The sequence below is a fragment of the Plecotus auritus genome (genome assembly GCF_963455305.1).
Source record: "Plecotus auritus genome assembly, chromosome: 11".
Lineage (NCBI taxonomy): Eukaryota > Metazoa > Chordata > Mammalia > Chiroptera > Vespertilionidae > Plecotus > Plecotus auritus.
Window position 1 is genome coordinate 11131745 of NC_137777.1, and position 24614 is coordinate 11156358.

The 24614-nt window shown below is 39.8% G+C and overlaps 1 protein-coding gene across 3 annotated transcripts in view; it reads left to right on the plus strand.

Annotated features, from left to right (window-relative positions):
- Window positions 1–24614, plus strand: part of CPQ (carboxypeptidase Q) — a 385779-nt gene that overhangs the window by 228104 nt on the left and 133061 nt on the right. For all 3 annotated transcript variants that reach the window (XM_080646549.1, XM_080646548.1, XM_080646550.1), the window contains exon 5: window positions 11676–11787. In XM_080646549.1, coding sequence (XP_080502675.1) covers window positions 11676–11787 — 112 coding nt within the window. The remainder of the gene's footprint in view (window positions 1–11675; window positions 11788–24614) is intronic.

Sequence of the window (24614 nt, forward strand, 5' to 3'; positions counted from 1 at the left end):
GGGATCAAACCTGAAACCTAGGTATGTACCCTGACTGGGAATCAAACTCACAACCTTTGGGTGTCCAAGACGACACTCCTAACAACTGAGCCAAACTGGCCAGGGCAAGAAGGCAAATTTTAAGTCATAAAAAGTTCTGTTACAATGGCAGGTTTCCTTAAGAATAAATTATTAGCAATATAATTTAAATTTCTTATTTTGGGTCAAGTTGAAGAAAAAAACATGATAATAAAAATTGACAGCATAAAAGCCATCTAGTGTTCCAGGAAAACACGAACAGTTCCTTCTCCCTGAATAATGGCCAAGAGAAGCCTGCTTTTCATTTTAGAATCATAGACTCTTCAAATCAACTGTGTCCTTGGAGCTTATCAAGCTCAGCTCCCATTCCCAGCTCAGGTGAGATACCCTTTCTTTACCTGACAGATGTTCCTTTTGTTTCCGCTTGAACACTGCCAGTGTTTGGCAGCTTACTCCTCTGAGGAATAGTGTCCCCTTGCTGGACCTACCAGATTTATTTTCCACTGAGCTGAAAGCTAGCTGCACACACCCTCCCTCACTGGCCTGGTTTTACCCAGAGGGGACGTTTATTCCTCTGGTATAGGAAACCTCTAGCCCTCTGGAGCTCTGTCTTCTTCAGGGTAAACACAGCACTTGCTCTTTCCAGGGGTCCTCAAACCACGGCCCACAGGCCACATGTGGCCTGCCGAGGACATTTATCTGGCCCACCGGGTGCCGCTGCCTGTCCTGCTTAGCAGCCGACTCGTCCCGGGCCCGCAGTGCGCATAGGAATTAGTTCCTAGTTTTTTTTTTTAAACTATAGTCCGGCCCTCCAACGGTCTGAGGGACAGTGAACTGGCCCCCTGTTTAAAAAGTTTGAGGACCCCTGCAAACAGTGCTATTTCCAGACACTGTAAAATCCTGACAGATCTTCTATGACCAGTCTGTTTTCCAGAAGGTCTCCTTAGGTATCTGGATGAAAAAAAAAAAAAAACAAAACAGAAGGGAAAAAGTGTTTGGTGAATTAAATTGGGAGTATTATTTCTCATAATCAGAATGCCATATTTTTATCGACAAACCCTAACATTTTATTAACTTTTTCTGTAGCTGAAACATGCTGTTAGTTCAATATTCTTAGGCCCGTCTGAGTTTGCTGCTGGCTCCCAGATGAACTGCTATCCACCTTCCACCTCAACGTGCGGTGTGCGCCTTCGTATTTATTCCTGCTGAATTATCTTGTTGGTTATAAGCAATTATTTCTGCTTCAGAATATTTTAGAAACTTGATTATTTGGTCCAACATATTAATGATTTATATTTTTATCATCTTAAAATTCATAAGCATGTCTCCAAAGTAATGAAAATGTTGAACAAGATTGAACCAGGGCTGAAAGCAAGTGCTAACATTCAGAATTTAGTGAGAAATATAATTTAGTGAGAATTGTGCTTTGAGGCTTGTACTTCTTTTAATCTTGCTCTAATTCGATAGCCTGTTAAATATACTCTTTGGGCTAATAAACACAAGTTAAATTAATAAACACTTGTTTGTTTTTCTGTGCATTTTTGTTTCTTCAGAATATACCCTATGAGGAAATAGTCTTCCTTATTCCCTCCCTTTCTTCTCTGTTCCTTCATTCCTTTTTCTTTCTTTCTTTTCTTCCCCGCCCCCCACCCAAGGTGTATGCAAAACGTATGGCTACAACCAACATTTAACTAATCAGAACATAATCTCATGACAAGTCAAAATACTTAAGGGAACATGGATGACCTCATCAATGCTGACAGGAAAAAACTGAAGCCCAGCCCTAGCCGGTTTGGCTCAGTGCATAGAGCGTCAGCTGTGGACTAAAGGGTCCCGGGTTTGATTCTGGTCAAGGGCACATGTCCAGGTTGCAGGCTTGATCCCCAGTGTGGGGCATGCAGGCGGCAGCCGATCAATGATTCTCTGTCATCATTGATGTTTCTCTCTCCCTTCCTCTCTGAAATCAATAAAAATATATTATTTTTAAAAAAATAAAGTCCACAATGTCACAATGTCCATTGATGGAGAAAGTGAGCGGTTTTTTTCCATGATGTTCTTTTAATTAATTTCATGTAGAAAGAGGAAAGCTAATCCATTCTCTTTTGCGGTCTCTGTTCAAGTCCTGAAAATTACCTTATATATTCATTATGTTCTTTTTTTTTTTTTTTTAGTTTTTCAATTACAGTTTGCATTCAATATTATTTTGAATGAGTTTCAGGTGTAGAGCATAGTGGTTAGACAATCATATACTTTACAAAGTGGTCCCCCAGATGTTTCAAATGCCCACCTGGCACCATACATACTTATTACAATATTACTGACTATATTCCCTATGCTGCACTTGACATCCCTGTGACTATTTTGTAACTACCAATTTGTACTTTTTAATCCCTTTGCCTTTTTCACCCAGCCCCCCATCTACCCTCCCCTCTGGCAACAATCAGTCTGTTGTTCTCTGTATCTATAAGTCAGTTTTTATTTTGTTTATTAACTTATTCTGTTCTTTAGATTCCATATGTAAGTGAAATCATATGATATTTGTCTTTCTCTGACTGATTTATTTCACTTGGCATAGTACTCTCTACACCTATCTGTGCTGTCGCAAATGGTAAGATTCCATTCCTTTTTTTTTTTTTATGGCCGAGAATTATGTTTTTGTTTTTAACAGTAATTCCTCATGGACTCCCAATCTCTAGGGCCAATTTTTATTTCATTTTGTCCAGCAGATAAGTTTTCTGTCCTGTACAAAGCATGATCATGCTTCAAGGTTGCTTTGGACTTAGAAAACAGAATAACTTTCAGACTATTGTTTTTGAGTTGTGATGCATAAATCTCATAAGGTTAACCATGTTTTTGCTATTAGTAACTTTTGATTCTTGTGAGAATATAATTGTCACTTTTCTTCATGCGTATGTTATTTGATTGTGAATATTGAAGATAAGCTTCAATTTAATATATTTTCAATGGAAAGGAAAATATATTTTGAGTATATATACATAATATACCCTTTCCCTGGCTCTCATAGCATTTGTATTAAGTACAGTGTAGTTAAGATGTCTATTCTGGCTTTTTTAATTTCTGCGACATGTAAATTCCAGTTAAAAAATAAGGCAGAATTTGGGTTTGTGGGCAAAATAGTACAGATGCAAGAAAATGTTCAATATTTGCTTTATTCCCTTCCTAAAAAAAAAAAAAAAATCAATGGAAATTTGGCTTTTTCCTAGTCTGAACACAAAGTAATAGCTAAAATGAACTGGCTGATAGTGTGTGATGTCAGATAGGAAGAGAGGATTAAAGACCAGGAAGTGCTGTGATTGGGCAGCAAGCCTGCTGTTGTGCAGACATGGCCTGTCAGAGTAAGCTTGGCTTCTTGACACTGTCTTGAAGCTAGAAATTGCATTATTGAAAAGTCCCCTATTAGGGTTGTCAGTGATATAATTTGACTATCTTTCGTTTAAACTATTATTTATGCATCAAAATTAAAGTTGTCTTCTATTGTTGACATCATAAAAAGCCACAGAGTTACCCTAAAATTTATTGCCAAGTCTTGAGACTTGGGAAGGTTGACTTCAGACTCCCCATTACCATTGTGGTCCAGGGCCATGGCTGGCAGGAGACAACAGAATAACTTGGATATTTGAGGTAGAGATACTTTAGCTCACTTTATTGAAACTACACAGGCTATCGTAGCTCAGTAGTGTTTCTCAAGAACTCTTCCCCACATCTCAGTTCACCTAGTTACAGCAACACCATGATGCCATCAAGCTAGCACGTGTCAGAACATGGAGAAACAATTTGTCTTAGCTTTGTTACGTGAACCTCAGCAACCTGACACAGCCTGGACCCACACCTCGACCTGGGTTTCCTCTCTCTTTCATTCCTGTGCTTTCCCAAAGCTGCTTTGCAATCCTCCTCCCTTCTGCTCTGTCTTCTACTTCATCTCTCCTTCTTGTATTAGTCATCATTTTTGCTCCCATCTCTCCCTGCCTCCTTCCGTCTCTCCCTCTATCCCTTCCTTTCTTCCTCTATTTCCTAATCATTCACAAAGTAACTAAAAAGTCCCCCACCCTCAAAACATATTTCTTCTTTTTTATTGATTTTATAGGGAAATGGAGAGAGAGAGAGAGACAAAGAGAGAGACATTGATTGGTTATAGTCCCATCTGGGGTTGGAACCCTCAACCTAGGTATGGCCCTGACCAGGAATCAGACCTGTGACCTTCCAGTGCATGGATGATGACACTCCAACCAACTGAGCCACACCAGCCAGGGCACAAGTTTTTTTTCTATTAAGGAAAAACTATACAGTAGTAAATTCATATACTAATTCACACTAATTGGCTTTTAAAAATGGGAATTGGTGGTAAAGGAGGAATTAGTGAATAGCTTCCCAGGGACTGTGCTTTTCAAAGTGACAGCACTCACTTGAATAGGTGAGCCCTGGCCTGTTGCTTAGTTTTTATCTGCTAGTACATCAAGCAGGGTCGAGAACTGGGGGCTCAGAAGAATGAAAAACCAGAGGCTTTCAGCTGATCTTGCTCACTTCTATAGAGCACATTCAGCGCATCACAGAAGGTGAATTGAGAATATTTTCACAATCAATAGACAAACAAGCATCAAAAACAGTACTCTAAAGCTGCATAGGCTTCTGGGATTTTAAAAACCAGTAGGAGTCAAGAAGAATCCTTTAGCTTATAAACCTAAATGTCAAAAATAAAATCTTGTATAAATTGAACCATGAAAGAGTCTGTAGAATACCAAATGCTTCTATATATATATATTTTTTAATGCTACACACCATCCCTGGAACATAGGGGTGAGTGAATGGTTGTCGAAAAAGAGAAGTTATAGCTGTGCACTGTACCATCCTTGGATTTAACCATGGGAAAGATTATCATTATTGAACCAGAAGTTAGCTAAGCTTTTCATCTCCCTTTCTTCCCTGGAGGAAGTTAAAATGCAATGTTGTAATTCAATTCTCTGCTCCTCCCAACCTTTCAAGTGAGACAGCTTGTCCTGTGGTTGCTTAGGCCAAAGGAGAAGTAATTCAGAAGCATGATTCTTTCATTTAAAAGACTATCATCTCCAGTTGCAACCAGTCATGACTCCTGGATGAAATCCAAACAACTCCATTTCATCAGAATGATTTCCTTCCATAGGCATTCTCTGCTGTACCACTACCCACAAATCAGTGTTCAATAAATTGCAGCCATTTCTTCCAAATACACTGCAATCATATTTTATAAATCCACCTATGTGTTGGTTTTTCTGAGCCACAGATAAATTAGATCCTTTTTGTTTTATCCTAAGATATCTGTCGAGTAATGTCCTCAGAGACTTCAACCAGAAACAGTCGTGGTCTTCCTTTTATGAAGCCAGTCACAAGTAAGAGGGGACAGTCTGGAATGAAACAGCTCCTTTTAGGAGCAGCTGTGGTGATGTGTGAGCACTGAGACAGATGGCCCATTTTCTTGTGAAAGAAGTCTACGTCCCACAAGCTGTCAACATCCAACAGCTTCCCTAAACAAAGCTTGAAGAGAGGAATCCAGTCAAGAGGAGCTCAGATGTTTGCTGTGTTGTGTCTGAGCCCGGTGTGTCAGGGGCCTAGCTTTATTCTGTAGACCACCTAGTCCGTTCATTGGGGAGGGCAGTATTTGTTCAAACATAGTCCCTTTTGTCTGTGCTGGGCAATAGCACAATACATCCAGCAAATGCCCTCTGAAATCCTAGATTGTTGTCTTCGGGGATTACAAAAACATGGATTTCTTGAGAAGTGCCTTCCCACCTGTGTTTGGATCCTAAATTGTGGGAAGATCTTGGCAGCCAGGGTATCTAGGAGATGCTCAGAGAAAAGTCTGTTACGGTCATGGAGGCTTTTCGAAGGACAAGTTTCTCCTTTAAAGTGGTTAGAATAGGAAAAGAATTCTTGAAAACAGCCACGGAATATTGGACTAGATGTAACCTTGAAAGATTTTATTTATCCCTTCTATGTTAGCTTTCCATCTAAGACCAAAGACTGTAGTCTATTTTAGAAACCCTCCAAGGAAAGGAATTTCCCATAACCTTTCCCCTGTTAGCACTCTTTTAACTTCTACAAAGGCCTCCATTAGAAAAGTCTTGATCATCTATATGTTTCTAATGCTCATTGCTGCAGCTCAGACCTGGTTCCTTTGCTTTCTCATCTGCTGTTCCTATCCTCCACAGAGGGCCTATCATTGCTGAGGCCCGTTATTGCATCACTTCTTGGCTTCTTTTCTAAGGCTAAATAATGTAAGATTTTCCCTCCTCTTTTTGTAGGTCATATTTTTTAACCCTTAATTATTTTTGTTGTTGAAAATTTGATTGGGGATTTCCTGTGTCTGGAAATGCCTTGAACTTTGTAGCCCAAACACTCATCCCATTACCTCTTAAAATATACCACACAAAATGAGACAGAGAATGAAGAAGCTGCAAAGGAAACAAAATATAACAAAAGCCAAATATAAAACCACCGGATAGTTATCTTTCTGGTTCATTATTAAGCAAGACATTTGTAAAATAAAACATGTTTGAAAGTTGAGTGGGCATCTCATTTATTGAGGATTGATCAACAAGTACTTGCTCAGGTTTAGATAAATACCTATAAAGCTCACAATTTAAAATGCACAATGTTAAAGCTAGGCATGCCAAGAACATAAGTATGACCCCAAATTATATATATAAGTTTAAATTATATATATAATATATATCTATATATCTATATGTCTAGATAGATAGATAGATAGATAGATAGATAGATAGATAGATATAACTTCTGATTACCATGGGATTTTGGAAATCATTGAGCCATTATAGCAATAGCTTTCAGTATGCTGCTAAATACAATTATTTCAGATTTTACAATTAGATTTGATCTCTGGTTGGTTTTTAGGGAGGATACAATCTTGGTCAGGTTTTGGTAACAAGATTATTGTAAGTTTGTAGCTGTTCCTCTTGTTATACACTTAGGATCTGTGTACTTTCTCTTAGACCCGTGGTCGGCAAACTCCTTAGTCAACAGAGCCAAATATCAACAGGACAACAATTGACATTTCTTTGGAGAGCCAAATTTTTTAAACTTAAACTTCTTCTAACGCCACTTCTTCAAAATAGACTCGCCCAGGCCGTGGTATTTTGTGGAAGAGCCACACTCAAGGGGCCAAAGAGCCGCATGTGGCTCGCGAGCTGCCGTTTGCCGACCACTGTCTTAGACTATTACGCATCAATAAAAAGTTCCAAAAAAAGAGTAAGTTCAACAGAGTGATGTCTGTGTACAGCATGTAATGAGTAAATCAAAGGTAAGCAGATCTTGATGATTAATGGAAAACCCATGACTTTGGGAAAGCAGGATTTCGGGTGGAAATATCCGGGTGTCCGCTTGCACCGCCTGCTTCTCCGAGCAGCTGCACGCTCTCCTGTTGACTCTGTGTCCACAGACAGACCCAGCCCACTATGACTTCATCGCAGTCACAAACAAGTACAATGCCCCAGACTAACAAATGGCCATGTAATGAACACAAATGGATTGTTTCTCAGGAAAAAATGAAAAAATATATTGCAATAGCAGGAAACTGTGATTCAGAAAGTGGTGTAATCCCATGTGGAATGAACATTAGTCAACATTCTCACCACTCTCAGAACCATTTTCCCAATGAAGTTAAAGTTCCAGTGGATAAATAGTGTCAAACTGTATTTTAATAAACTTTTTCTCAGATAACACGTAAGAGTAACTAAATCAAGGCAGCTCTATGTTATCCTCCAGATTGCCTTAGAATAACTGAGGTTGTTTTCAAATCATATTTCTATGTGTTTTCAGAAATGCCTCCATTTTCCAATCCAGAATTACTACTTACACTAATAATTAAAATACAGGGAAAATGGTTTTGAATAATAGGAAATTCAACAATATCCTATAGGACAAAGTCTTTGGCACAGTGTTATGGAAGAATCACAAACTATATATAATAATAAAAGCGTAATATGCTAATTAGACTGGACGTCCTTCTGGACGACCTTCCAGACAAAGCCCGGGCTGCGAGGGAAGCCCGGGTCCTGGGTGCCAGAGGGAAGCCGGTGCCAGCAGCCGGGGGAAGGAAGGCCTACTCTTGCATGAATTTCGTGCATTGGGCCTCTTAGTTTGGATTATAAGAGCTTGTTTTAACGTAATTTTTGAAATCAGAAAAAATGGGGGCTACTATGAGATAGTAGGTGTAATTTTAATGTTAATCGATTTAAAAACAGTAATGACGGAAAGCTACTTCTAATTCAGGAGAATTTTTAATGAACTTGATTTTTTCTTTTTTTTAAATTTAAATCTTTTTTTTTTTAAATTGATTTCAGAGAGGAAGGGAGAGGGGGAGAGAGAGAGAGAAACATCAATGATGAGAGAGAATCACTGATTGGCTGCCTTCTGCATGCCCCACACTGGGGATCGAGCCCACAACCTAGGCATACAGCCTGACCGGGAATCGAACCGTGACCTCCTGGTTAATAGGTCGACGCTCAACCACTGAGCTATGCCGGCCAGGCCTGAACTTGAATTTTTGTAACCATAAGAGCAGCTCCTCCATTCACTTAGAAAACAGCAGTGCATGAGGTCACATTCAGCATAGGGCCTGGCTAGCATGCCTTCATGCAGCCTCACAAGGATAACCCAGTAAAACATACCAACTCACCATGCTTTATGTCAGGGCCAAGCAGATGTGAACATTAATTACAATGTATTTGCATCTGATTTAAGCAACCAAAAAACAAGACTATGCCCAGAGATATAGTAAACTCAAGTTCACAAGAAAGAACCACCTGACAAAAGACGGGAAAATGTATAGCTTCTTCACTGCCTCTATTGCCAGATGTAAATATAGAGCCCTTACAGCAATAACACCTCCAGAACCACAGAGAAGTGGGGCACCCACTCTTCTACCCACCTCTGTGCGGCTCCCTGAGGCAGGCAGAGCACTGACCCACCCCCCATCCTCCAACTTCCTTTGCACCTTTCACCACCATCTCTTCCAAATGCGGGAAAGACTATAAAAACAACAGCATCAGCAACAGCAGCCACAACCAAACTAGCCTGGCAGAGGGAGCCCAGCTGCTCTGAAGAGGAGAGTTGCAATCTGTGAGACACACGGTGTCTATCAAAGACTCAGTCTTGGGAGAAGGGGGCAAAACCTAGGGCAGTAGGGCAGAAACGCACTGGATGGAAGCTGCGAGGACGGAAAGTCAGACCGGCAGTGGCACACAGCTGCCTTCATACAAATGGGATTATACACGATGCATTGTTCTGTTTGGCTGCTTTCATTCTTCATTACCTTTATGAGATTCAGGTACATTTATCACGTATTGTGTTTGTTCATTCTCACTGCTGTGCAGTGTTGCATTGATCAACACAACATCATTCATTCATTCTGCTGTTAACAGGCCTTTAAATAGTTTCCCTCTAGGAAGGCGATGAGGACTATGTTGAATATTCGATAGACATCCTAGTCCGTCTCTTTTGGTGAAAGTACATATACACACATACGTTTCTGTTGGACTTACAGACAGGAGTTGCATTGCTGGGCCATAGGATGTGCAGATGTCCAGATTTAGTAGATAAGCCAGTTTTTCAGAGTGGTTGTAAGTGCTTATACTCACACCAGCGATGTATGAGAGTTCCAGTTGCTCTACCTCCTCACCAGTATTTGGCATTTTCTGTCTTTTTCTTTTTAGCCATTCTGGTGGATATATATTGAATGGGGTTTAATTTAAATTTCTTTGATAATAATGAACCTGAGCACCTTGTCATGTGATTATTAATAATTTGTATGTTTATGTTTGTGAACCGTCTGTTCAAGTATTTTGTCCATTTTTCTGTTGGTTAATTTTCTTCTTGTTACTGTTTCACAGGAATTCTATATAATCTGAATATGGGTTCTTCGTTGCATGTATGTATTAGAAATACTTTCTCCTCTTCTCTGGCTTGCCTTTTCACTCTTTCAAGGGGGTCTTTTGATAAACAAGTATTCCTAATATTTTAAAAGTCCCAATTTATTATGTTTTCTTTTATGACTTGTTCTTTGTGTGTCCAGTTTAAGAAATAGTTTCCTATTTCAAGATGACAAAGCAGTTCTATGCTTCCCGCTAACACCTTTATTTAGATTTATAATTCATCTGACTTGATATCCATATATCGTATGATATAGAGACCAAAATGTTACCGACCCTTCCAGGTTGGGGACCCACAACAGTGACCTTCTGTCCATTGCCATTCACGCCAGTAGAATGAGACTGAGGTCAATGAAGTGGAGCAGAAACTTTATTCTCTGATCAAGGCATGGAGAAGGGGGAGCTCAGGCTCTACCGGCACCTTCTCCCTGACCAGGAAGGAGCCTCTGTACGCACAGGCTGTGGTGTGGAGTGACTCCATTCCTTTAGGCATGCGTAGCTACTTTCCTGTTGCCCTCGGCTCTTTCGCACATGCTTCTTTTTGTGCACGGTGCCCCATCGGCATCTTGGTCTTTGCGCTCGGCCCTCTTCATTTTGCCGTCGGGAATCCTTCTTAGTTCCTGTAAGTGAGCACAGCTCCTGACACAGTGCAGGTATTGAGAAACATTAGGGTATTTTGGAGGGCAGCCCAGTGACAAAGATACTCTTTCACTGGATGTCCTAACCCAACATCAGTTTACTTACTTTTAAGTACAGTGTGTCCACAAAGTGTAGTTCCACTGAATTTGTTTTTCCTGAAGAGAATTACTAATGATTCTCAGAAAAAAAACAACTTAAACGTAATAACGATTTAAAACATAACATAATGTAGAGATTATTTCACACTAATGTGAATTGAAATGTTTCTTGAACATTTTCTGTTAATTAGAATTTAGTTTGTAACTTTAGCAATTTATTCAACACTACAGTGACTGACAATGCACAAAGCACAATCATTTAAAAAAATAAATTATTGTTTTTACTTTTTCATTTGTATCCAATTCAACACATGTTTAGCCTGTATCAGTGAGAATTTGGGATAGTTGGAAATATGAAGTTTTGAGCTCCATTTTTATTTTATTTTATTTTATTTTATTTTATTTTTAAACAACAGAAATGAATTTTCTTTTTTTTTTTAATATATTTTATTGATTTTTTACAGAGAGGAAGGGAGAGGGATAGAGAGTTAGAAACATCGATGAGAGAGAAACATCGATCAGCTGCCTCTTGCACACCCCCTACTGGGGACATGCCCGCAACCAAGGTACATGCCCTTGACCGGAATTGAACCTGGGACCTTTCAGTCCGCAGCCGACGCTCTATCCACTGAGCCAAACCGGTTTCGGCTTGAGCTCCATTTTTACATCATATAATGAAATTGTCACACATATTTCAGTCATAAGACATTTTTCTTAGTATTCAAAATTATATTGATAAAGAGAGGTATAAGGTGAGAACTTCCATTACTTTTAGGATGACCTTATACCCTTTTGTGTAAGGCCTCTGTACTAAGTCTTCCACTAGCAATGACGCAGATCTTCTAAGGCATTAAACATGGAAGAATATAAAAGTTTCATTTCTGTATTTGGAATGCCTCTGAATCTTCCTCTTTTATGTCTTCCTCTTTCATTTCTGCTTAATCTTATTTGTTTTTCTTTTTATTATTTGTTCTAGGTTGTCCTGGTCAGTGGACATCTGGACAGCTGGGACGTTGGGCAGGGTGCCATGGATGATGGTGGTGGAGCCTTTATATCATGGGAAGCACTCTCACTTATTCAAGATCTTGGTAAATATTTAGAAAGTTGTTAACCAACGTGTGAGGGTCTCTGTGGTGACATGTTTAACTCAACACACAAAATAGTCAACAGATTAGTTACTGTAGATTCTCCTGAGGTTTATATGCTTTTTTGTTAGTTGACTCCAAGAAAAGAACTAATTTGTCCCCTTAGAAAAAATTTTTTTTAATTCAAGTGTTTGCCAGACAACCCAAGTATCCAATATGATCAGCCACTGGGGGAAATGAATAAGAAAATGAAACCCTAGCAACGGCAACCACATCAGCTAGAGACTATGTAAGGATACGGTGACGAAACGCAAAGAAAAGTCACCAGCTCCCTCTACGTCCTTTTCCTTGTTCATCTCTTTTTAAAATGCATTTATTTTATTTCTATCTCCCCATCCCCCAACCCCCTCCTTTGGCAACTATCAGCTTGTTCTCTATAGCTATGGTTCTGTTTCTCTTTTGGGTTTTTGATTTTTGTTTTTCTGTGGGTTTTTTTGTTTTTTGTTTTGTTTTTAGTATTCCACAAATAATATTGTATTTGTCTTTCATTGCCTGACTTATTTCATGTGGCATAATAGACTCTAGGTCCAACCATGTTTGTTGTTGCAAATAACAAGAGTTAATTCTGTTTTATGGCTGAGTAATATTCCTGTGTGTGTGTGTGTGTGTGTGTGTGTGTGTGTGTGTGTGTACCACATTTTCTTTATTCATCTACTAGAGGCCCGGTGCATGAAATTCGTGCACGGGGGTGTGTGTCCCTCAGCCCAGCCTGCAGCCTCTCCAATCTGGGACCCCTTGAGGGATGTCTGACTGCCCGTTTGGGCCCAAAACGGGCAGTCGGACATCCCTCTCACAATCCAGGACTGCTGGCTCCCAACTGCTTGCCTGCCTGCCTTTCTGATTGCCCCTAACCACTTCTGCCTGCCAGCCTGATCACCCCCTAACCACTCGCCTGCCAGCCTGATTGATGCCTAACTGCTCCCCTGCCAGCCTGTTTGCCACTAACTGCCCTCCCCTGCAGGCCTGGTCACCCCTAACTGCCCTCCCTTGCAGGCCTGGTCACACCTAACTGCCCTCTTCTGCAGGCCTGGTCACCCCTAACTGCCCTCCCCTGCAGGCCTGGTCACCCCTAACTGCCCTCCCCTGCAGGCCTGGGTCCCCCCCAACTGCCCTTCCCTGCAGGCCCGGTTGTCCCCAACTTCCCTCCTCTGCCGGCCTGGTCACCCCTAACTGCCCTCCCCTGTAGGCTTGATCTCCCCCAACTGCCCTCCCTTGCAGGCCTGGTTTCTCCCAACTGCCCTCCCCTGCTGGCCATCTTGTGGTGGCCATCTTGTGTCCACATGGGGGCAGCCATCTTTGACCACATGGGGGCAGCCATCTTGTGTGTTGGAGTGATGGTCAGTCTGCATATTATTCTTTTATTAGATAGGATTGATGGACATCTATGTTGCTTCCATGCCTAGCTTCCATACTAGGGCTGCAGTGAACACACAGGAGTGCCTCTATGTTCTGTATTAGCATTATTGTTTTCTTTGGGTAAATACCTAAAAGCATAATTGCTGGGTCATATGGCAGATTTATTTATTTATTTATTTATTTATTTATTTATTTATTTATTTATTTAGAATTCACCATACTATTTTCCATAGTGGCTGCATCAATTTGTAGTCCCACAGGAAATTATCAGGCTGTTAGGATAGCTTTGCTACAGTTTTCAGTAGTGCACAAGGGTTCCCTTTTCTCTCCATTATTACCAGCACTTGTTATTTGTTGATTTATTGATGATAGCCATCCTAACAGGTGCCATGGGATCTCTCCTTGTGGATTGAATTTGCTTTTCCCTGGTGATTAATGATATTGGCCATCTTTTCATATATCTGACGGCCATCTCTATGTCCTGTTAGGAGAAACTGTTTACTGTTCTGAAACTGTTTACTATTTACTGTTCTTTGCCCATTTTTAAATTGGATTTTTTTGGAGCGGCGTTAAGTTGCATAAGTTCTTATATATCTTGTATATTAACCTCTATGGGATGTATCACTTAGAATATCTTCTCCCATGCAGTAGGTTGTCTTTTTGTTTTGTTGGTGATTTCCTTTGCTGTGCAAAATCTTTTTAGTTCGATATTGTCCCATTTGTTTATTTTTTCTTTTGTGCCCTTGCTCAAGGAGTCATATCCAAAAATATATTTCTAAGAACTTAAAGAGTTTACTGCCTATGTTTTCTTCTAGGAGTTTTATGGTTTCAGGTCTTACATTACATCTTTAATTTATTTTGAGTTTATTTCTGTACATAGTGTAAGAAAGTGGTCTGGTTTTATAATTTTAATTGTATCTGTCCAGTTTTCTTAATAGCACCCTTTGAAGAGACTGTCTTTACCCATTGTATATCCTTGCTTCCTTTGCTGTAGATTAATTGACCTATAAACAAGGATTTATTTATGGGCTATCTATTCTAAACATTGATCTATATATCTGTTTTTTATTATTGTGACTTTGGAGTATAGTATATGTAACTTTGTAGTGTCAAGTAGGTAACTTTGTAGTATCAAGAATATTTGCCTGTGATTTTATTTTTTCATAATGTCTTTGTTTGGTTTTGGTATCAGGGTAATGTTGGCTTCATAAAATTAATCTGGAAGCATTCCTTCCTCTTTAACTTTTTTAATTCCTTGTTCATTTCAAGGAATTATCAGGCTGTTTTTCTTTGTATGATAGAAGTCAAAGAAAGAAATGTAGGGCTGAATGAATGATTCCTTTAGCCATAATAAGGAATCCAGGCTTAAATATTGGACCTTCCAGGTAAACCTAAACATGGAAGAGATGGGCAGACATAATAATGAATGGTTAATGGTGAAAGCAGTTTATTTTTATGACCTTATTGGTAAGCAAAAAAACATACTTTTTTTCTTTGTGTGCTGGTCCAAAAGGTAGATTTTGAATGAGGTTAGAAATAATGAAATAGTCTGAAGTGAGAGTTCTGTGTCTGAATTAAATGCCTTATTAGCAGAATGTTTCGTATTACAACAGTGGAGAAATCTCAGTATCAGATGTAGTAAAGGTCAGAACAGTCCTTTTCGTGTAGGCTTTCCATTGCTTACTTCAGTATTTACGTGTTTAAATTTATTCTATTTATCCAAACTTTAATGAACCCCTCTCGCCCTGTAAATTGACCCATTACATAATAGTTTATCTTCATAGTAGTCTTGCTTGAGACAAATTTTTGGTGTATCGTTTTGATTTATGTTTTTTTGTGTGTGTTTTAAAAATGGAGAAATGGAAAGATTGCTATTCATTTATTTTTACTTCTAAAATAGACCAGTATTTCCCAACCTTGGCACCACTGACATTTGGGGCCAGATGATTTTGTTGTGAGGTCTGTTCTGTGTGTTGTAGGATGTTTAGAGGTATCCCTGGCTTTTACCTACTAAATGCTCATAGCACCATCTCCCCCCAAAGTGTGACAACCAAAAATGTCTCCAGACATTGCCAAATGTCACCTGGTGAGTTGGAGGTGAGGGAGGCATAAAATTGCCCCGAATAAAATAACTAATAAAAATCTCTAGGAGACCTAATACAGGGTCATGTTTTTGGAAAGGAATCTAACTGGAAGCCTTATATTGTATATACTTACACTTTTAACATCACTACCCTACTGAGAACCTACTATGTGAACGCATTTTGTAAAATCTGGGCATACAGAGAGATATAAAGCATATCCTGTGTTCTTTTCTTTAATTTAAATTTTATTTTTCAATTACAGGTTACATTCAATATTATTTTGAGTTGACTATGTACACATGTAACTGCACACATAATTACAAATATAGACATTTCAAAGTCTGCGTGTAGAATTGGGTAAGATTTGAGAGAGATAAAATCCAGCAAATAAAACTGGAAAACACACAGTCCTTCAGAGAAGATCTCGAAGACTCTATATGTGAATTCTTTCCTCTCTCCCTTCCTTTAAAAATTGTTCCCTTGGCTATTTGTTCTCTCTGCCCTAAACTTCATTCCGTAATGAAGCAGGTCCTAGAGATGAGGCAGTGAGATATCATACATTTCCCTCCTTAGAAGTCATAGATAATTATTTTGGAAGTTAATTTTATTTCAGTGTGTTCAGCCAGCTTGATTGGAATCAGAATGGTAGAGTGCAAAGAGAACCGGGCCAATTTGAACTGAATTTTAGGTCACTGTGCCACAAACCACTTTATTTAGCCTTGGGCAGGTCATTTGAATTCTCTGGGCTTCATTTTCTTCATCTCTATTCAACGGAAAGCTTCTAGGATATTTTATCTGCTTTCGATGGGAATAAAAATCATTTCTTCTCTAGACTTTGAATCTTACTTCTTTAGTCCTCAGCATAGGACTCCGGATCACTGCTAATTGAGTTGGATTCACTTGCATGGATAAATGTCACACCAGGCAAAGGTGACGTATCTTTTCCAGCTTTGAAAGTACTCTGACTTCAGTAGCTTTTGATGGCTAGTAATCATTCCTTTAATTCAGGGCTTAACTCTCCTACATAATTCTGAAAACCTCTGTACACGTATGAATAAAACTCTAAAATAGCGACTATCATTTCTTTTGAGTAGGTGTTAAGAGGCAGAATGCATGGTATACTGTTTAAAAAGCATACTGCCTGGGTTCAAATCCCAGCTCTGCCACTTACTACCTATGTGGCCTGGGTAGTTACTTTGCCTTTCTCTGCCGCAATTTTCTCATCTCTGAAATAGGGTATTAATAGTTCCTACCTCATAGGGTTGCTTTGAAAGTTAATCTATTTACGTAATGTACTTAGACCAGTACCTAACCCAACCCAAGTACCATTAAATGTTAACTTTTATTACTTAGTAAGCATGACTCCGTCAGTAGCATGTTTTTATGCAAGGGAGGATGATACATGTTGTAGCTTCATTCCCATCAGTGATTACTTTGCCTCCTGACTTAACATGTTAGTTATACTGATGTAACTCCAGAGCCAGCTGCTATGGAATCCCTAAATATCCTTTCTCTTTACTCTTTAAGTTGCCATCTCTTGTATGATGGAAATCTAGTGACTCCTTTACTCTTTTTTTTTCCCCTTTATTGATTAAGGTATTACAAATGTGTCCTTATCCCCCCAATGTCCCCTTCACCACCCAATCCTACCCTCACCCCCTGTTGTCTGCGTCCATTGCTTATGCTTATATGCATGCATACAAGTCCTTTGGTTGATCCCCCCCCATTACCCCCATCCTCCCCTACCTTCCCTCTGAGGTTTGAGCATCTGATCGATGCTTCTCTGTCTCTGGATCTGTTTTTGTCTCCTTTACTTTTATACGTTTTCATTCTAAATATTCAGGAGTCCAGATTTATCCTGGTCACTTCCTGCTTCCGCTTCCTGAATGAATAGTCTCCACTCAGTACCCCACTTCTGTGATTACCCACTGAGCCTTACGCTTTCATTTAAAAATTAAAATGAGCATGGATTTCTTCTTGTAGATCGCCTATGCGTTTTAACATGAGGAACGGGGTTCAGCATGTGCCACTGAAGTTCTAGAGGACAGTTACTGATAAACTTGAATAAGAAATAGGACTTTAGGCTAGAGGCCAAGACATGGGTTAATAATTATATTACTTAATTACATTGAGCCCAAGCTGTTTAATTGGTGAAATATGAAAGCTCCGTGGCAAACTGTTTTTCCAAGGAAATGAGACTCCTTTTGGCTGCTGTTACTGGGATGGCATGTCCTACAGCATGCCTGCTGCCGTCTCTCAGTGGAGCTTGTTCATTTGAAGTGTTGGTGTGGTGGGGCTTTCTGATATTTAGGAATATTTTTCTACGATTCATCCTTCTTGTCTCTTCTCCACTGTTCTCTTCTTTCACTATACTCCTTTAAAAATAAGTTCTTATTGATTTCAAAGAGGAAGGGAGAGAGAGATCAAAACATCAGTGATGAGAGAGAATCATTGATTGGCTGCCTCCCACATGCCCCCCCCACACACACACACACACTGGGGATCGATCCCACAACCTGGGCATGTGTCCTGACCAGGAATCAAACTGTGACTTCCTGCTTCATAGGTCAATGCTCAACCACTGAGCCGTGCCAGTCAGGCCGTTCTCTATTCTTATAGATTCACTCTTTTGCCCAAGCCATCAGATAAACCTATTTTAATTAATCTAACAGGAGAGATATTTGTCCTTCACAAATATTATCAGTCATTCCTGAGTAACTGTCAACAGAAGGCTATTTGCTATGAAATGCTATTGAATGCTTTTTTGTTTCTGAGATTTACTGGACTTGAAACTGTTTGTGTGAAATGTCTCCCCTTGGGATGGTCTAGTGTCAGTGGACAAAACTTAAGGCCAAAGATGTTATGCTTCAAAATAGCCATTTGGAATTAATAAAATAAACCATCATCCATCCCAGAACATTTCCAACTTTACTATTTTCTGTCAAGTTAGAATGTTGAGTTTTAAGGCCTTACCAAGGGAAACACATTAGAATGAGCAGTATTACCTGATTGTTGAAATATGGGATACATATTAAACATCTTTCTAGAAAAATTTGAACATGGGCATCCTGATGGTGATTACCAGAGAGCTTGAAAGCCCCTGTGTTAGAAAAATGTTTTATTTATATATTCCTTTACTCATTCACTCAACAAATACTTGTTGTGTGCTGACCGCTTGTCAATATGCCAGGTGCCTGTACCAGAGAGGAATGAGACATGGTCCTTGATGCCCTTAAAGTGGGAGAGACATTTAATTTAAAAATTTCAATGAAAGTGCTATAAGTTCTTTAATTGAGTATATACAAAATACATTGGGCACCTGGTGAAGGGAGGAACCAGCATGGCTTGTCTGAGTAGGGCACCATCATAAAGGTGCTATATGGAAGCAATATGGGAACAATGGCAGGGGTGGGCAAACTTTTTGACTTGAGGGCCACAATGGGTTCTTAAACTGGACCGGAGGGCCGTAACAAAAGCATGGATGGAGTGTTTGTGTGAACTAATATAAATTCAAAGTAAAGGAGTGGAGGGGAGAGCAAGAGAACCGGATAGAACAGCCGGATCCGGCCTGCGGGCCGTAGTTTGCCCACGGCTGGTTTAGAGCTTCTAGTCCGGCACATCATTAAAAAGTTGTTGGCAGTAACAGTCTTGAAATTGTGGGGGGGAGAGAGGGTTAATAGAATTTCAGGAGATGCTCATTTTTTACCTGCTATATGAATATAACATTAGATTTTTGTAAAATAAGCATGCATTACTTTAATAATCAGAAGAAAACCCTCCAAAAAATAGAAAGTAAAGAAAGATTATTAGTGTTGCCATTACCACAGGCACTCTGTTAACAGGGACAACAGGGCAGAGGCAGGAAGTGGAAGAGTCCTGCAGGGAGTCACCAGGCCTCCCAGGGAGCACAGCCCAAAGCTTTGGTGAAGCTACTGCTTTATGCAGCCATTTCGAATACAGTGGGTTCTCTCTCAGAGGCGGAGATCCATGGAGAAAGAGGGTTGCCTTCTCCCAGGCCCTGGTCACACCTCCCTTGTAAAAGTCCCAGGAAGTCCAATCCATAATAACTGAGCAAGAAAAAATTGAACAACTTCCAATGAAATGGGAACCTAAAAGGTGGAGCTAGAGCCATAAAGCCAACTTGGGACTGGCCTAAATCTAAAAAGGAGATCCCACTTGGAAAGGACCTCACCCTGGCTTAGGCCCTAATGACAGGTCTAAAACTGACATTTACTGACTATGACTATGCTGTAGACATTGTGCTAAGGCCTCCACTCTGTATATGTTCTGTCTACTTCGGGACAATAATGCCAAGCAGTAGATAGTCTTATTATATCTGTTTTACAGAAAAGGAAACTGGAGAAAGAAAACCTAAATATCCTGCCCAAGGTCACACAACTATTACCTTAAAAAATTTAAATCCAGGCAGCCTGACTCCATACCCATATTCTTACGTACCTTGTAATGATGTTTTACTAGAACAGCACTCCCAGTCTGTTTCCAGTAGCACTCATTCTCAGAGTATCAAGTTGTGAATGCAGGAAAAAAAGTGACCTGTAGTCAAGTAAGTTTGAGAAACTCCCTCTTAGTAATATTTTTATTCATCAGCAAGCATTTGTTGGGATAGTCTTCCATGGATGAAGTGTGCTCTGGGAAACGCTGCTCAGGGCATTATTGGTGTTGGCAGAACTGAAGAAGGATCCAAGAATACTTGCCCCAAATATACTTTGAGGACCTGAGTACAAAGGCTTTGTATTTGTTTTTATTCTAGATTTTCTAGGTTATTTTTGGGATCTTGCAGTTGCCAGAATATTGATGAGACAGAACCATGCAAAGGTTCCTTACTTGGCTTGGTAGAGATTATTCTTGTATTTCTTCTTGAAGAGCACTTGGACGCACCCCAGGGGAAGTTCCGCCCAACAACTAGCTTCTTATCCACACTATTAGGGCCATTTTATTAAAATGAATATAATGTTATTGAAAATGTTTGACATATGCTAAGGGTTCTCTCTGCCAAGTTTTTCTATGTTCCTACATGAATCAGAATTTGGTGTAATTTTTCTTTTCTAAAAGGAATTTTTTATCTTAAAACATTCCACAAATTCTCCCAACACTAATTTTGCATGCTCTTCCTCCACAATTTTTATAATTTACAAATTAATACCCCCTGATAATTCTAGTACCCACCTGGCGCCACACATAGTCATTACAATTATTAATTATGTTCCCTGTGGTATACTTCACATCCCCAGGACTATGTTGTGACTACCAATCTGTACTTGTTAATCCCTTCACCTTTTTTTTTTTTTTTATTGATTTTTTACAGAGAGGAAGGGAGAGGGATAGAGAGCCAGAAACATCGATGAGAGAGAAACATCGATCAGCCGCCTCCTGCACGCCCCCTACTGGGGATGTGCCCGCAACCAAGGTACATGCCCTTGACCGGAATCGAACCCGGGACCCTTCAGTCCGCAGGCCGACGCTCCATCCACTGAGCCAAACCGGTCAGGGCAATCCCTTCACCTTTTTCATCCAGCTTCGAAACCCTCTTCCCATCTGGTAACCAGCAGTCTGTTCTCTGTATCTATGAGTCTGTTTCTGTTTAGTTTGTAATTTATTTTGCTCTTTAGATTCTACATGTAAGTGAAATCCTACAGTTTTTGTCTTTCTTTGTCTTAATTCTTTCACTTAGCATAATACCCTCTAGGTCTATCTGTTTTGCTGCAAATGGTACGATTTCATTCTTCTTACTGGTCAAGTAATATTCCACAAGGAGATCTTCTATTTCAGTAATAAATATTGAACACCCACTTCATGTCAGGCAAATAAAATGGTAGGGCACAGGTCCTCCCTCAAGGATCAAAGTCAGGCAGCAGTGGCTTCACGTGGACAGAGACATTTGAGTTTGAGCTAAGTTTTGATTGAGTGGGAGGTGGAAGGAGAAAGAACAAAAGTAGAGCTTGTGAAAGTACATAGTTTGGATAGTGGAGTAAGTTTTTGGAAGCCTAGAGCAGTGGTAGGCAAACTCATTAGTCAACAGAGCCAAATATCAACAGTACAACAATTGAAATTTCTTTTGAGAGCCAAATTTTTTAAATTTAAACTTCTTCTAATGCCACTTCTTCAAAATAGACTCGCCCAGGCTGTGGTATTTTGTGGAAGAGCCACACTCAAGGGGCCAAAGAGCCGCATGTGGCTCGCGAACCACGGTTTGCAACCACTAGCCTAGAGCAATAGGTGATTGCAGAGAAGTGGGAAAGGAGTCAAATGAAAGATGAGGGTCAGTTTGTAAAGGGCATTGGATGCAAAACTGAACCATGCGAAGTTCCTTAATTGGCATGGTGCAATAGGCAGTGAGAGGCATTGAAGATTTTAAGCCTAAAATTGGCATAATAGGACTTCTTTCTAAAATAAAGATAACTGGGTATGTTAACCTTTTAATCCATAAAGAAGTGTGATGAATAGAATGGAGACACAGGAAAATGGAGGGGGGAGACCTCAGCTATATGGAGCCTGGAAAGCTACAACTTTGTAGTTACTGGGAAAATTTTATCTGCTACGTGGCAGGCAAGCCAGCTTTCACTTCTCTCTGTTAAACCAAAGAGGAAGTGATGGGGTTCCCAAGCTTGCTATGTTCTTCGCCTACACACTTCTCTAGGTTGCGCTAATGCTGCATTTGCAAAAGCTGTGGTTTATCCAGCTTAGAATGAATTCTCTTCCAGTAAACTTGGCTAAACAGAGGTCTGCAAACAAGGAAACAAGAAAATATAGTTTATGGTTAACTGGATTTTAAAAATTCTGCCAGAAGATGAGGAAGGGCTTAGTTTAGTACATTTTTAGGCCCTTTCAACTCTGTGAACATCTTCAAAATCAAGTGCTAGGGACAGAGTTTCTCCTAGGTATGTGATGGTAACAGCAGGCCATGTAAAGTAATAAGAGAAGTTCACATTGTAAGAGTGCTGATTTGTACTCCTGCTAACACTCTCCTTACTCTGTGTAATCATCACTGAGGAGCTGATGCCCAGCTCACGTGCTTGCCTGACACCAACATCTCTAGACTGTACAATGTGACCCAGATCTCATGGATCTTTCAACTCCTGAAAACCTCCTTCCTTAACCCTTAAATAACTCAAAATCTGCAGGTAAATGAGAGGCAGTAAGGACAGCAGAGTAACAATATACTCTGTTGGACTATCTTGGACTCACATCTTTCTGTGCTACTTAATAGCTGTATTATGTTTGACAAATGATTTAACCATTTAAATCTCAGTTTCCTCTTCTTTACAATGGAAACGATTTATCTTGAATAGTTGATAGGATTTGAAATAATTTAGACAGTTTCTTCCCTGCCCACCCCATCCCACTAAACTGTCAATAATAGCAACCATTATTATTAGTATTAATTGCCGAAACAATGGGTAGGAATGTTTCAGCAGAGAATATACTTTCAGAATTGTCTTTATCTTTCATATCTTGATGTCTGTATCCCATTGCACAGTTCAGCTTGGGCATGGCCATCCCCAATGTAGAGAAGTTCTCATAATAAAAGAACAATAGATGGGGGAGCCAAATTCACAAACGATCACCCTAGTATACTCACCATCCATGAGTATATCTATGATTCTCTCTTCTTTGCTGTAGAAAAGACACTTAATAGAACACAGGACATGGGGATGGATTTTTTTTCTTTTAAATGTTAGGGTACTTAAAATTTTTAAATTAAATTTATTGGGGTTGCATTGATTAATAATCCTATATAATAAAAGGCTAATATGCAAATCGACCAAACAGCGGAACAACCGGTCGCTATGATGCACACTGACCACCAGGGGGCAGACGCTCAACACAGGAGCTGCCCCCTGGTGGTCATTGCGCTCCCACAGCGGGAGCGCCTCTCAGCCAGAAGCCCTGAGCTGGGCTCACGGCTGGCAAGTGCAGCGGCCTCTGCAGCAGTGCTAAGGGAGGCCCCTAGGGAGTGGGCGTAAGCTGTCAGTCGGACACCCCCGAAGGCTTCTGGACTGCGAGAGGGCACAGGTCGGGCTGAGGGACCCCCCCCCCCAGTGCATGAATTTCGTGCACCAGGCCTCTAGTATTATATAGGCTTCAAGTGTATGATTCTATTACACAATATCTGTATATTTCATTGTGTGTTTTACCACCCAAAGTCAAGAGCTTCATTTTTTTCTGTTCACTTTGCTCTCTCTACCAATGTCCTGACCTAGTAACACTGTATATACTAGTACAAGGATTTATAACACTCCTGAAGAAGAAAAATAATAGTAAAAACAGGAAATAGCTGTCAAAGGCATCATAATGTACTAGAAAGTAAATTGTTTGAAATATAGAAAAAAAGGGAGAGAAAACAAAGAATCAAATTCAGTGCTTACTGTTTGCAATTTGCCCTGCTGAGTGAATTCTCAAGTAATCTTTCCATTTTTTAAAATAGTCAAAACCCCACAATTTCTAGGCATTCTTAGAAGGTCCTCATGCATATCAACTGAAGACGACCTCTGGAGCTTTTATTACTGTTCTTTCTCTATAATAATGGTATTTTTTAAAAGGAATATATTTAAAATCTGATTGAAACTGTTGTGAGTTTTTGCTTTGATTAATGTGAATGGGAAAATATATGTCAGGAAATGTTTCAGAGGTTATATTTCTGTTCTCATCACCAGACCATCTATCCATTTAGCCATCCATATTCACTTGTTTCAGGCAGCACGTTGGAACAAAGGATATTTTATGAATTTCATTCTGGAATTATCCCTTTTCTGAAAGAGAGAAATATGAATTTATCTTTCATCGTTGAATAATTTTAGATGAAATCATTTGAATCTCATTATTGGGCACAAATGAGGAGAAAGGAATTTTTGAACGGATTGCCTTCCTGGAACTTGACTATATGTTGCTGCAAAAGAACAGTGGTTAAACTTATAAAGCAGAGATTTGTGATAAAAATGCCAAATATATACCAAAAGAACCATGTATCTTATATTTTCATTTAATATAATAAACTGACATTAATTGAACCATATATCAACAAACATTAATTCAACACCTGGGAGAAGGGAGGAGAGAACCAAAATTTATGGGATATCTTACGACCTTTTTAAATCCTCAAAGCAGCCCGCTGAGGGTTGTCTATCTCGGGCAGGTGACTGGACCTATCTGTGTTTTAGCTCCTTATCAGTAAGATAAATGGCAGCGTGCTTGCAGGGCTGTTATATGCATCAAACACATATCTATCAGAGTTGCAAAGATGAAAAGTCCGTGGCACATAGTGCTGCTACCGGCAGTGTGCTCTCACTGACTCAGAATTCAACTGGAGCT